The 13,999-nt window shown below is 47.6% G+C and overlaps 1 protein-coding gene across 30 annotated transcripts in view; it reads left to right on the forward strand.

Moving 5' to 3' along the window:
* TCF7L2 (transcription factor 7 like 2) overlaps positions 1-13,999 on the forward strand; it is a 186,724-nt gene that overhangs the window by 104,950 nt on the left and 67,775 nt on the right. For 12 of the 30 annotated variants that reach the window (XM_037132918.2, XM_037132910.2, XM_037132909.2 and 9 more), the window contains one exon: positions 10,110-10,253. The exons of the other annotated variants lie outside the window; for them this stretch is intronic. In XM_037132918.2, the coding sequence (XP_036988813.2) occupies positions 10,110-10,253 (144 nt within the window). The remainder of the gene's footprint in view (positions 1-10,109; positions 10,254-13,999) is intronic. 30 annotated transcript variants of the gene reach the window in all.

The following is a 13,999-nucleotide window of genomic DNA, read 5'->3' on the forward strand; positions in this document are numbered from 1 at the left end:
TTGCTCTGGACCAGAGGTCCCAGAGTGTTGCGATGGGTCTGTGGTTTGGCTGTCCTGCATTCGGGGCTGCTGTGGCCTCTTGTGCGCATCGCTGGGAGCTGTCCCTTGGCTGGTCAGCGGAGCCAGTGCACAGGGCACCTCGGTGGGCAGGCTAACAAGCCACCAAAGGTCAGTGCCGGGGTTGAGGCTGGCCTCTCTCTTCCCTGAGCACAGGGTAGTCTTGGATCTCAGATACCGGGACTTACTTTAAGCAGAACATTCTGGATTTAGACTTGGGCTCAATTTTTTAAATTTGCACTTTGGACCCTTTCACGAAGGAGATCAGAGATAAAATATCATTGTTTTCCCAGGAGACTGCATACCAACAGTTTCCCCCAACTTAGAAAAGGGGGTAGTTTTGAGTTTTCTTGAGTGACTGGGAGATCTATTAGAGACCAGCAGATTTCTATAGCTCTCTGTGATTTTAGAGAGACCGGCACATACCCCTGCCCCTTAAACCATACAGATCTTGCTATTCTTGTCACTTTGTACATTTGTGAGTGGCCATATTAGGGACACTTAAGAGTTGTGGGGCTCCCTGGGACTTTGGCACATAGCTAGGATTACACAGTGGTCGCTGGGGGCTTGCGAGATGTTTCCCTCATTGCCATGTTTTGCTGGGTTTCTGGGTCGCTGGTGGAGGATTTGGTTTGGACTGGAAGGTGCATTGCAGCTGCTGGCCGCCGCCATTAACTCCTAGGTTCTCACCTGGCGTGACTTTGCTCCCCAGGAGACGGTTGGTGTGTTGGGATGCATTTTTCGGTTGTCACAGCTGGGCGGGGGATGCTGCTGTCATCTAGTGGGTAGAGGCCAAAAATGCTGTGTGGGCGGCCCCCCACCCCAAAGAATTACCAAAATGTCCGTAGTGTTCAGGTTGAGAAATCCTGCTTTCACGTGTTTATTGAGCAAGTCTCCTTCCTTTATTCCTGAAAGTGAAGCACAGACTAAGATATAGGAAAGACTATTTAAAAATAAATGACACCTCAGTTTACAAGTGTATGTTTTAAATTGTCTTTTTTGCCAACCATGTACTTGAAAATATCTCAGTGGTTTATTAGAATTTCTCCATAAAAAAAGAAATGGCTAAAACTACACGTCATGGTGGTATAAAGCCTAGTAGTGGCTTCTCCGGCTTCTTGAAGGTCTGTGAACCAGAGAAGAGTCCGTGAGGGGTTTTCTTGGCCGAGGCCGAGCAGTGGGTTCCCATCCTGCCCGGTTAGTAGGAGAGACTGTGAAGTCGCCACGTTCGCATTTCTCAGAATCTTCCCCTTTCACTCACCTAGTCACTGAATAGTCTCCTCCCCCCTCTCCCCCCAGCCCCCCTCAAACCGAATCATCTTGCTTTTCCCATAATACTAGAAGTTGTTTGTTTGTTTTAAAGCTTCAGTTCCAGATTACCTTCTAGCATCACATTCTGCTGTCTAAATCCTGTGCTTAAAAGGCACCATCTATTGACAGTGCTTCATAAATTCCGTGGCTCCTCCGTGACATTTCTGGGGAAATAAATGAAAGGTGTAAATTAAGAAAAGCAAGTGTTCGTGGCTCCCACTTTAACCTTTTGCTACGTTAAATGGCTTTGTCGAAGGGGGCTGTCACTGCTCTTGAAAACTTGGGAAAATCCGCAGGGCCGGTGTCTTTGGTTGCCTTTGGGAGCGCAGCATGTTTGATGTGAAAATTGTGTGGTCGCATCTAATTGGCTGTGTTTTTCACCCCACCAGATACCCACTCAAGAGGCGACTCTTCCCCCTCCCCGCTTTTCTAGCTAAATTGTTTAACCTGAATTTCATGCCATTAAGAACTACATTCTAGGGATCCAGGTGCCATTTTTCAATGTCTTTTGTTTAGTAGACTGTCTGTATGATCCAACCCCAACCTGATAAATTTCTAGACATCTGATGAGAGCTGGTTATCAATCCCTCCCTGATGTAAGGGATGATAAGGCCTTCGACCCCCTTCTTCCCCATAATTTACCCCCACTCTGTGTCCTGTGGAAGCCCGGCCAGCCAGTAGAAAGCAGACAAGCTCTCTGGGCCTCTGTGTCCTTTAAAATGGGTATAATAATTTTTATCCCGCCTGTTTCCCGGAGTTGTCTGTTTATTTCAAATAATATGTGCTCAGGATTCAGACAGAAACAGAGATAAGATAATGGCCATGACACCAATTGAAACTCATTTTAAAAAGTTTGTTTAAGTTTATATAACATGCAGTGCACCCACTTAAAGTAGAAATTTAGTGGGTTTTAGTAGATTTACAGAGTTCTGCATCTGTCCCCACAGTCGAGGGTACATTTTCATCACCTGTATGAGAAACTCCTTTTGCATTAGGTGCCACTCCTGTTTCCCTCGGTTTTCCCCTCGCCCCCTAGCACCTGTGGGTCTGTGGATTTGTCTGTTTGGAACATCTGGTCCTTTGTGACTGGCTTCTTTCATTTAGCGTAATGTCTTAAGGTTCATCCATGTTGTGGTAGGATCATTGCTTTGTGCCTTTTTAACTGCCAAGTAATATTCCAGTGTGTAGGCAGGTAGATCCCGTTTCATCGATCCATCCTGGGTTGACGGGCAAGCCTCAGAATTTAAAAAATCTGAAGCTAGACCGTATTGGTTTTAATTTTTAACATGAACCTTTCCCATTTATTGGAAGTGAAGTGCTCTTAGGGTAAACAGTGTTACAGGGCTAAAATGTCCAAGTCTGTGCGTTGTCTACATATCTGAACAAGTATTTACTTACCTCAACAGACTCTGCCTGGGACTAAACATTGGATAATGACGACTTCAGAGTTCATAGTCTCCTGGAAGCACCGGAGACGTGTAATCTGCAAAAGTGGTAGCTTTTGCCAAGACCTTTGCTGCAGTTTGCTTGGGGATTAAGGCAATCTCTCCAGTGACTCAAACTTGTTCCCCATAGGCCCTGGCCCCTTTGTCTTCCTTTTCTCCTCCCCGATAATCACTCAGAGATGGTGATCACAGGAGCTTATTCAGCCCGGGGTGTTGTTTTGTGTAGTGTTTGGTTTGCTTGCTTATTACTACTGTTCTGGGTGTTGGCTTCGCATGTTGTAAATATTAGGAGGCCCAGGTATGTTTACATTCTAGAGACGGGAGAGAAAATTCCCTTTGTCCAGATTTGCCGGGGGAGGAGGGGCCTCCCCCTGGTGGAGGTGGAGTTGCCCTGCTGGGTGGAGCCAGCCGGGGTCAGCTGCTCTGTGAGAGCTCTGGTTGGCACTAATCCTCCAGCACTGTTTTTGGCACTAATGTCCCCTGACATGTTCAGGAGAAACTTCTCAGGGAAAACCTGAATTTTTTCCCTTTATTGGCTGCACATGTCAGACGTATGAAAATGATTTTCACTTGAAGAAGCAGGGAGCCCTTAGTACTTTTTACGGGAACCCTGAAAACTAGGGTTCTTTTCAGAGGCATCTAAATGAGAATATGTGGATTATTTTTTCAGGGCACTGCACTTCGACAGGTGGGCCCACCTGTTGAGCGATGGGCAGAAATGGGAGCAACTTCAGCTCCCTTTGTACTGTCTCTGTGGCCCTACACACACACACACACACACACACACACACACACAGTGTTTTTTTCACACACACACACACACACACTCTAGCGGTTTTTTCCTTCTCTTTCAAGGTTCTCCTCCATTGATTTTCCTAACAAAGATATAAATGTTTGGGATGGAAGGAGACAGACAGCCTTGGGTGGCACAGGGGTTGAATTCGTCTCAGATCCCTTAGTCCTTCTCTCAGTCTCATTTCCCTTTTAAGCTGAGAAACCCCAAATGCCATAGTAGTGACACAATTAATTATAGAACAGCTGACCCAGGCTGTGTCTCCCCACCTTCTGCCACATAACCAGAGTCTGGCAGGACCCCTTATGGCCTGAGGCACAGGCCCACTGACTCCAGAGGTGGCTGCTGATGGGCTATAGTGTGAGTCCTTCTGGGGATGACACCTTGGGGGGCGGGTGTCACTTTGGAACCAGAGGTGTTGGTGCATGGAACTGGTGAGCGTTCCCCCAAATCCTCAGGTACCTTCTCAGTCTGAATGACATGCTGTCAGGTTGGCCCTGCCTGTGGGAACCCACTGCGTTTGAATATTTACATCCTCATGTCCTTTATAGCTTTCCAGCGCGGTTCCTCCCTTCATGATGAACTTTTTCAAACTATCTCAACTTAATAGTGTTCATGCAATTAGTGTGGTGCATTTCAACCAGTGTGGTTTATTTTTATAAACACCAGAGGTTTAAATAACATTTTCTCGTAAATTAGTCCTCATTTGCAGTTACCCAGTGACTGCACCATGAAGACCCTCCGGAGTTTGATGTCAGGAAACTTATTAGCAGAAAATAGTATGTTGTTATCTAATGCTAATAATTGGTTAGTAGAAATGAGAAAAGCAGACATGTAATTGGGGCTCCTGTGGCTAACAAGATGTGAATTAGGAAAACATTTTCAGGGTTGGTCTAGAAACCTGTTATTTGCATTTTAAAACAGTTGGTCTCCATTGGGAGGGGCGGAAGGTGCTATTTATTGGCAAGGCTCTCCTTTTCAGAGCAAAGTTCTCGCGATTATTTCCTGAGTGGTAGCTAGATCCCTCCACACACCCATTCCCTGCATTGTCTTTACGGCCTCCCAGCCCCACTTTGGGCTGCTCACTGTCTTTTTGCAGGGGACGCATTGGTTTCAAAAGAGTGGATTTACCCAGGAGGCTTCACAAGTCTGTCAGACTCTTTCCCCCGGCCCCTTGATCCTGCCCAGTTTTGTTCATGGTCCACAGTGGCGTCACTGGGTCCACATTCTCTCCCAAAGTCTTGTTTGGAGAAGGAACTCCCCTTTAGCTAGAACCTCCTAAAAACGCAGACTTACATTTCCTCTAGTAGCTGGATTTACAAAGCATTCTGCAGCCTACAGTTCTCGAACCCACACTTTTGCCTCAGCTGTGCCATGGCAGCCACTGCTGGTTAAAGCAGGTGGGCTTGTAGTGACACAAATGGGGGCCTGCGTGGGGCCTGGGTTACACTTTCTCAGCATCTGTGTTGTCTGACAACATAGTTCAGATGTAGCGGGTTCCCATCCAAGGTACCTCCCCTTCAGAGGTGGGCAGCACTGATGGAGCTCACAGCTAGAGCAGCCTAACCTGTAAAGACTTCACCCTCTCTGTTTGGTTGGTTGGTCGCTGTTGCTTATATGTTTTCGCGTGTTCATTTATACATACATGTTTGTATGTGTGAGTAAATGATAAGGGATATGAGGATTTTACCCTCCTACCAAATTTTTAAAAATTGTCACCCCCCCCACCATTGTCCTGCTTTTTTGGTGGAAAGAAGCTTGCCAATGCCCTTTTCTTACATGAATTTTTAATTCCTCCAAAGATGCTGTGCTTTCAAAAGTTTTCCTGTGATGCATAGAACCTGAGACTCCTAGTTTTTAAAACCCAGGTCTTAGTTCTTGGCTAGCTGTGTAGTCCTGGCTATGTCTAGATTTAGGGATTTAAAAAAATCGTAAAGAATTTGGTCACGTGATTTCTAAGACTCATTCCTTTTCGCCATTCTGATTTATTTTAGAGACCCACAAATAATCTTTTCCCATTTGCTGTGGAAGAAAACACATAAAAAAAAGGCAACCCAAGTGTGTTATTAGTCAGGGTTCTCCAGAGGAACAGAACCAATCGGAGATATGTGTGTGTGACTTTTTATTTTTCATTTTTTATTTATAAGGAATTGGTTCATGCCTTTAGGAAGACTGGCGAGTCCCAAGATCAGCAGTCAGTGAGCCGCTGACCCAGGCGAGCCAGTGGGTAGCCCAGTCTGCGGGTGGCCCGCTCATGACGCAGGAAGAGCCGATGTTTCAGTTCAAGTCTGAAGGCAGGAGAAACCCATGTCTTAGCTCGAATGCAGGAGGAATTCCTCTATTCGGAGAGAGATGAGCCTTTTGTGCTGTTCAGGCCTTCCGCTGATCAGATGAGGCCCGTCCACTCTAGGGAGGGCATCAGTTTTGTTGAGTCAATTTAAATGTTGAAGTCATCCAAAAATGCAGCGTCACTCAGAATAATGTTTGACTTAATGTGACCCAGTCAAGTTGACACATAAACTTAATCATCACATTAAACTTTTCTGAGGCAGAGTTGAAGACTTTTGAGGTGAGCTCAGACTTCTCCCAACAGTCAACAGCTATTGGCTAGATTGGGTCTGAATAACATTATTTCATACAAAGTCTTTATCTCTGGGGGCTTTAGTATTTTTAGGGTTTTGCTTTTTAAATGCTCTTCAGCTTCCGCTGCTGCTGCTGCTGCTGCTGCTGCTGCTTCTTCTTCTTCTTCTTTTCCTCCTCTCTCTCTCTCCCCCTCTCTTTTGTTTATTTTTCCTGGCAGAGCAAATTGTACTTTCTAGCTCATTGGGTTTCATTCTGTTGTGTTAACATTTGAATATTGCCCAGCCACCTGTTGAAGGGGGTGGGGTAAGCTTAATGAAGCAACACAACAGTAGAACGCACCGACATTGCTGCCGTTTCAGTGGCACATCCTGATTCCCGATCCACGTGGCCCTGTCCGGAACTGGTCGGCACACCGTGCCATCAGGGGTGGGGTGAGGCCCACCATCTTCTCGGCCTACCTTTTCTCTTTTTTTAAAAAAAGTACATGTTTTGATATACTGCAGAATTGTAATATTTTATCTTATTTTAGGTTTTAGAGAGTTGGGAAGGGAGAGAGAGGGAGTGAAACATCAATTGGTTGCCTTCCACAGGCACCCCGGGGAACCAAACCTGCAACCCAGGTCTCTGCCCTGAGCAGCAATTGAACTGATGGCCTTTTAGTTTGTGGGGCGATACCCAGCCAACTGATCCTCACCCGCTGGGCGTACCCTCTCTCTTGACATGCCACCTTCCCCAGAGGTGTATTGCATCTCTTGAAACCCTCTGTCACAAATAGACAGTGCTTCTGGAGAACGTGAGGAGGCAGATTTAGCACAAGTATTTGTGGCCCCTGCTTTCCAGAGACCATATGTTAAAGGAGGTCAGTGTAGCTGGTGGCTTTGGAGGCACTAGAGGTTTAAAAGGGGGGGCTGGGCGGCCATTCTAGCAGGTGAGTGGTTGCTCACAATCTCCCTCCCCCATCCCAGATAGTCCTGTTTCAAAAAATACCAGATGCCACTCCAGTAGATTGCCTTGGAACCACCCTGTCTTCATGGCCAGTAGCACAAAACTCATGGGCCTTCATTTACTTTTCCTGGAGTATCTTCCAGTTTTTCCCACGTTACTGCTTGATTGGTGGGTGGCTGATTTTTGAGGTCAGTCTGACTAAGGTAACTAGGCTACTGCAGTCAGGATGACCCTCTTTGTCCTCAAACTCAGCTCCACCTGCCCTGAACAAAATAAATTGACCCATGACTGAAAAGTGCAAAGTCCCTGCAGGCATGGCTGGATCCAGGGACTCATATCAGAACTGCATTTCCCCCAACTATTGGCTCTGCTTTCCTCCAGGTTGACTTCAGCATGGGGCCAGGTTGAACTCCAGATAGATCTTATCTCACCCCACAATTCCCAACCCGTAGCCATGGTAAGGGAGTGTGCTACGCTGAGTGCATTTGGACCCAGCCAATTTGCCCATCTCTGGAGCTGGGGCGGGGGTCCACTCCACCTGAACTACGTGGCTTGAGAATCGGGGTGGTGCCTACTAAATACTTTAAGTTGTACTATTAGGAGAAAAAGCACAAATCGATGCTGAGCAGAAAATTTGGTAGATATCTGCTTTTTAATCTTTAGGATCCTTTGGAGGGGTCTCTACCTGTCAGGGGAGACTGAACCACAGTCTTTTCCTGGCACAAAATGAGTTTATGCTTGTTTGTATACATCTTTAGATTTGTTTATAAGACACCTCTTCCCCCTACCCCCAAAGTTGAAGTGGCTTACAAGACATCACATTATGCCAAAGGATTAGAAATGAAGAACTAAGGAAATTAGGATAAAGGAAAAAAGTCAGGGTCGGCCCACAGGATAAGATGGGAATATGGTAAATCTCACACATTTCAAAGCTGGCAGGCAGCTCTTGCAGGATTGGTGCATGTTACCTCAAAGTTTGAGTCTGAGGCCCCCAGCGTGGAAGAGTATCTGGACCTTGCACAGGGTATATGTGTGTGTGTGTGAGTGTGTGAGTGTGTGTGTGTGTGTGTGTCTGTGTATAACGTTCCGTCGGAAGCCACCAGCCCCATGAGAGTGCAGGCCCCGCAGAGAAAAGCCATGGGAAGATACTGAAGATGAGGCAGTCTACGGTAACCTTAGACATTTCCTCTCCCAGCTCCCCTGGGGCACTTGCCCTCCGGAACTTGCCCCTGCGCTCTCAGCATTGTGTTGGGAAACAAAGCAAGCAGACAGGATTGAAACCTCTATGTTGCTGGGCTCCTTCCAGGAACAATTGGAGGGTTAAGCCGTGTCACCTGTGGTGGGAGGCAGTCAGGTGAGTCACTGCTGTGACAAGGTGCAATAGGATTACCTTAGTTGTAAAGCTGGGCCCATCCCGCTAGGGAACTCATGCTTACCTGGTGACTCACGGTCCTGTTTACAGATGAACCAGAGGAGTGCCCTGCAGACCAGAGACCTCCAGGGGTGGGCAACCGAGGGCTTCTTCTATGGCTGGGGTGGGGGGAGGCCAGGGAGGCGAGGGAGCCTATGACTGGTGGCTTTTAGAAAGCGAGAGACAGGGACAGCTGCCTCTGGTAGAAGGCCCTGGAGTTGCACCAGCTGTAGGTGGTGTGGCCCCTTCTTTTGGGGGAGTCATGTGGCCTTTGGTTGATTTTAGTCCAACTTGGTAACCATCCCTTCGCCATGGGAGGACCAGGAATTTATTCTAGAACTGTGGCTGCTGTTTTTTGTAGATTGGTCCTTTCCTTCTGTCGCTTTTCTGTTTCCCAGTCTTCAGTACCCACCACGCTCATTCTGCTATTCAGTGACTATCAGAACAGAAGATACTGGGTCTTGTGCTTAATCTCATATTCTTCATCCTGAATTCTGTTACTTGGAATTAAGAAGGGTGAGAAATTTGTACATGGAGTTTTCCTTCATATAAAACATATAAAATCTAGAGAAGGCATACATCCTTTACACTGAACATAAAGGACATAGATATTTTCTTTTTCTAAAAAGATGATTAGAGTGATATTGCTTCATTGTGAATGAGCACTTCTCAGACCTCAGGTTACCCTCACAACCCCTAAATTCTCCACCCCACTTCCAGAGCAGTAGCCAACATCTGGACAGGCAAACACATCCACGCAGCAGCTCTGGGAGTTGACTGAGACCTGGTCCGTACTCCCCCTCTGCCATTTACTAGCTGTGTGACCTTGGGCATGCTCCTTAACGTCTCTGAGTCAGTTTCTTCCTCTGTGAAATGAGTGGGACACGCACATCCCTGTTTGAACCTGGGCCGGAGTAGACAGTGAGCGGAGGCAGCTCTCCCTCGGGGACTCCAGCTGGCTAGAAATTCCAGGCAGCATGTACTTTTTTGACTCGAGGTGTGAGCTGCCGGGTCTTCTGAGGGGTCTGTGTAGTTGCTTCCGAAAAGGCAGCAGTCTGGCGGAGGGAAAGGTGTTATGATAGGTCCCCAAATAGCTGTATGGTGAGAGCCATACGTAATTGTGTTTTCGTAGGGTAGAAATAGCAGCACCCTATGGTTTAAATTAATAGAAGATTCAGTAAGGTAAGTTGAAAGAAAGAGACAGAAAAATTGCTAGCCAGCCGGCACCCTGCAGGCCCAGAGGCAGGAGTAGCCCGGTCTACTGGGGTAAGGGTGGGCAGAGGTGGGGATAGCCATGGGCAGAGGTGGGGACAGCAGGAAGGGTTGGGACAGAAACTGGGCATGGAGGAGGTTGTGTGTCAGATGTCACTAGAGGGCGTCCCTGAGCTGGATGGCCGGGAGGTGGAAGAGTTCTCGGTTTGAGTGGGGGACTGTGATCCTCCTCTCTTGCAGTGTGTGGAGGAGTGAGGGTTAGGATAGAAAGTCAGGCTGGGGGCCGTGAATGCCGTGGTGACTGCGTCCCCCTCCCTCCGAGCCTCACTCTGTTCCCCTTTCTTCCTGGCAGCAGTGTCCCCTCCCTTGCTGCACTCAGGGACATGACTGTCAGCACCTCTACCCCCCCTCAGACTTCACTGTCAGCACTCAAGTCTTCAGGGACATGAAAAGGAGCCACTCCTTACAAAAGGTTGGGGAGCCCTGGTGTTTGGAGGTAGGTCGCGGAGCAAAATGACGGTATGAGACAAGCCAGCTCTGACATGAAACCGCCCATCCAAAGTTTGCCTCGAGCTAGGGCAGGGCCCACCCGCCACGGTCCCTGAATTCCCGCCGGGTCACTGTCATACCCGGTGCCATGATGTCTGGGTGTACTGACCACTAATCAGTTTGTCATCGCCATAAAAACGCCAGTTTACGAGGAGAGGGTGGAGGGCGGCGCTCTGGTAAACCCAAGGTGCTGGCTCCCAGGGGAGGCCACCGGTCCCATGTTATGTGTAGCTTCCGCGACAAGGAGCAACACGTTGTCCCATTAAACTTGACCCCCAGGAAATCATTTTCTGGGTATTTGTTCAGCCCCCAGTGGAGAAGAAGTTACCACCTCAACTCTGTCTTTCTTATCAGTCATTGAGAACTTGATAGATTTTCTTTTAGAACTCCGGCTGCCGAGGAAGGCTTGGTCCGGCGCAGCGACACTGTCCAGAGGCAGCTGTGAGTGAATGGCTCTCCTCGCAGACCTCGCTCTCCAAGGACAGGAAGCTTTGTTAATTTCCTTTAAATAATTCAGTATGTTGTCAATACCCTGCATTGCTCCTCGCTTGGGAGTGACAGTTCTCTTCAAATTAGTGGCCCCAAAGAATAAAGAATGCTGAGAACATGCTTTCATCTTCAGAAAAGCAAGAGTCAATGCAGATGAAAATTTTAAAGTAACTCTTCAGACTTAAACAGCAAATGATTTTGTACTAATGCTTGCTTTATAAAAATGAGTATTTCAGAGCCTATTTGTAAAGTCCCTCGTCTTTTAAGAACGTTTATTGTGTACCTACTGTGTGCTGAGTGCCATGACACTGTTAGGGCTCCAAGGGCTGGAAACCAGGCCTAGAGTATATTTAACATGTGTACATGTGTCTTCCCATTGGAGATAGAAAAGGTAGACTAAATCATCTTTAAAAGCTGGTTCAAATTTAAGAAGTGGTATGTAGCCCTTTAAGAGTACTAAAGACATGCAGAAAAACATTTGGAAGAAAATGTGGACACCCACCATCTTTTTACCTGTTTATAATCTTGTAATATTTGGCTGCATTTCTTTCTCACCATTCATGTGTTGAAACTTCAAAAGTCTTCTCACAAAATTAGAATTGTACTCTGCGCAGCTTTGCATTTTCTGTTCATTTGACCCAACACCACGGATGCTTGCTTGCACCCCCATATGTCTCGGTTCTGGTTGGGGACATCATGGGTTGGTGTCTTGTGGAAGTTTCCCGTCCGATCCTTCACCTGTGGCCAGTTGTGAATGAAATGGAGGATGTTTCGGGACTACACCCAGGCTGCCCGGGTATCAGTGTATATGTACAGCCCGTGCTCTTTCCTGGCCTGGGTCGGACAAAGCAGGGGTCCCCCCTCCTGTGCAGCAGCTGGGGCTGATGGAGGCCTTTTCTCCTGGTTCATCTTTTCAGACGGGCAGTAGTTCATTTTTGACTGTGGATGAGACAGCCACACTGGACATGCCATTCCTCCAAAGGGCCTGGCACGTGGGAACTCATTAGTCTTTGGTCGGCGTAGGAGGTCGATAAGGAGGACCCAGGACCCAGCTTGAGTGTGAGGGGAATGAAAGAGAAAGACTGGGCACCCGAAGACCCACAGCTTAGATCCCCAGCACCAGCGGCCGTGCCTGTTTCCCTGCTTTGCCCTCAGGACAGGGACGTATCTCCTAGGAGAGCTCCAGTGTGTGCCTTCCAGAATGGGGTCCAATCCCGAAACTGTGAATGGGCCAGACACATATTCATGGGCACCATTCGTGGGCTGTGTGAACTTGAGCTAGTTATGCTGCTGCTCTGCCTCAGTTTCCCCACCAGTGAAGGGGATCCTGCAGGACGTTCTGAGTGTCAAATGAGAAAGCCGGGGCTTGGTGATGGGAGCCTGTGTGCCTGGTCTGGCACAAGTGCCTGGCAAGATTCTTGGGGAGTTGCACACTGAGAGTGTGTCCGTGTGCTGGACGGCCCCCGCCAGGGTAGTTCAGCTGTGCAGCAGGCTTCCCAGAATGTAGTTACGCCTCATTTGTAGTGTTTTGTACTTCAAGAGTGGGGTGGTGTGTGGAAATCCCCGTCCACTGCATCGTGTGCTGGAGGCAGCTCTGGGTAGTGGGGGGAACCACTGGGTTTGAGTCCAACGTTCCCTCACCTTGGTCGGCAAGCGCTTCACCCCTCCAGGATGCAGTCCCCGGGTCTGTACAAAGGGCACGGTGCTGGAAGACCTGCCCAGATGCTTCACTGGAAACTGCAAGGATCTCTGGAAATGCTGACTGAAGGGTGCCATTTAACACAGTGTTTTTTATGGCATGGGCACTTCTGGAAGTGATTGGCCTATATTAAGTCTTCACAACCTGAAAATGACTCTAAAAGAGAGGTCCAGTGATTGGTTATTCCCTTCGTGCAAAGAACCACAGGGAGGTTAAGCAACTTGCTTAAGATCACACAGCAAAGGGGCGAAGCTGTCCATGGAAGACCCTGGGCAGTAGGAGCCCGTGGTTTGGAGCCTTCACACCGACCATCTTCTACTTGCTAAGGGAGATGCTGGATATTGTTCAACACCCAGCCTTCCCAGAAACTGGGGCAGAACGTCTGATTCAGGACATCAAAGTCCTGCTTCTGCTGTAGGAGAATCGCATTCTGGGCACTTTCTACCCCTCCCTCTTTAACTTTCACTGGCCCTTCTCCCTCTTCACTTGCAGTTCACCTTGATTCTAACCCTTTACTTCTCTCCTCGAGGGAGTTAGGCTGGTTGACCAGTTGAGTAAATATGACTAAGAAAGTCAACACCCACCTGGGCAGGCATGACTCACTTCTTTCCAGTTAGCTATTCCCCTGCATTTCAGAGCCAGCCACACAAAGTCATTACATTGGGGCTATTAACCTGTTTAATGGTGACAATAAAAGGGTGTGACCCGTGGCATAAATGCATTCAGATAAAAAGAAAGTGTTTTTCCTGTAATTGCTTAGTCAATACCATTTTCACAGAAATGCTTGTGAACAATCGTTTCAAAAGTTCTTTGTCCTAGGCCTTCCCTTATTCTTCATTTCCTTCCTCTTTGGGGCTTCTGCAGACTTTTCCTCATCTGTGGAGATTAGCAAGACGGTGCACTGTGTCCCCTCTGAGGTTTCAGCTGACCTACCCCTTTGCTAGTGTTGAGCCTATTTTTATTCCATCTTTAGGGATATGGGAGTGAAAGTGTGTGTGTGTGTGTGTGTGTGTGTGTGTTCAAGAGGGGGCACGTTTTTGTTGGTACTGAGTTATTAACCTCTCAACTCATGTATTCAAGGGAAAAGAGAGACTTCTGCTAAGTTTGCAAAGCTAGTCACATAGACAGGGAGTTAACCATTTTGGTGAGAGGAAATGAAACTTCTCTTAGGTTTATTAGACCACATCCTATAAATCTGTGGCTTATTATATGTCTGATTTCTAAAAAGCATGGCATCATGGCCGAAATTTTATTTTTGCTTGTTAGTCATTGAAACAAATATAGATATTGCTTCATTTCCGTCGTCCCGTTTTTCAATACAGGAAAATCTGGATTTTCACAACAAAGTGCATTCGAAGGGAAGTATTTGCTTGATAAATGTCTGCATGATAACTACGGATTAACAGGTGTTCTGTGAAGCCGGCATGTTTCATTTGTCATCCCCCTCCGGTGTCAGTCGTGCAGGGGCCTCTGACACGCAGGGGGTCCAGGACGTGTCCACGGTG

This window comes from Artibeus jamaicensis, unplaced genomic scaffold (genome assembly GCF_021234435.1).
Source record: "Artibeus jamaicensis isolate MK-2021 breed Jamaican fruit bat unplaced genomic scaffold, CSHL_Jam_final contig_490, whole genome shotgun sequence".
Taxonomy (NCBI): domain Eukaryota; kingdom Metazoa; phylum Chordata; class Mammalia; order Chiroptera; family Phyllostomidae; genus Artibeus; species Artibeus jamaicensis.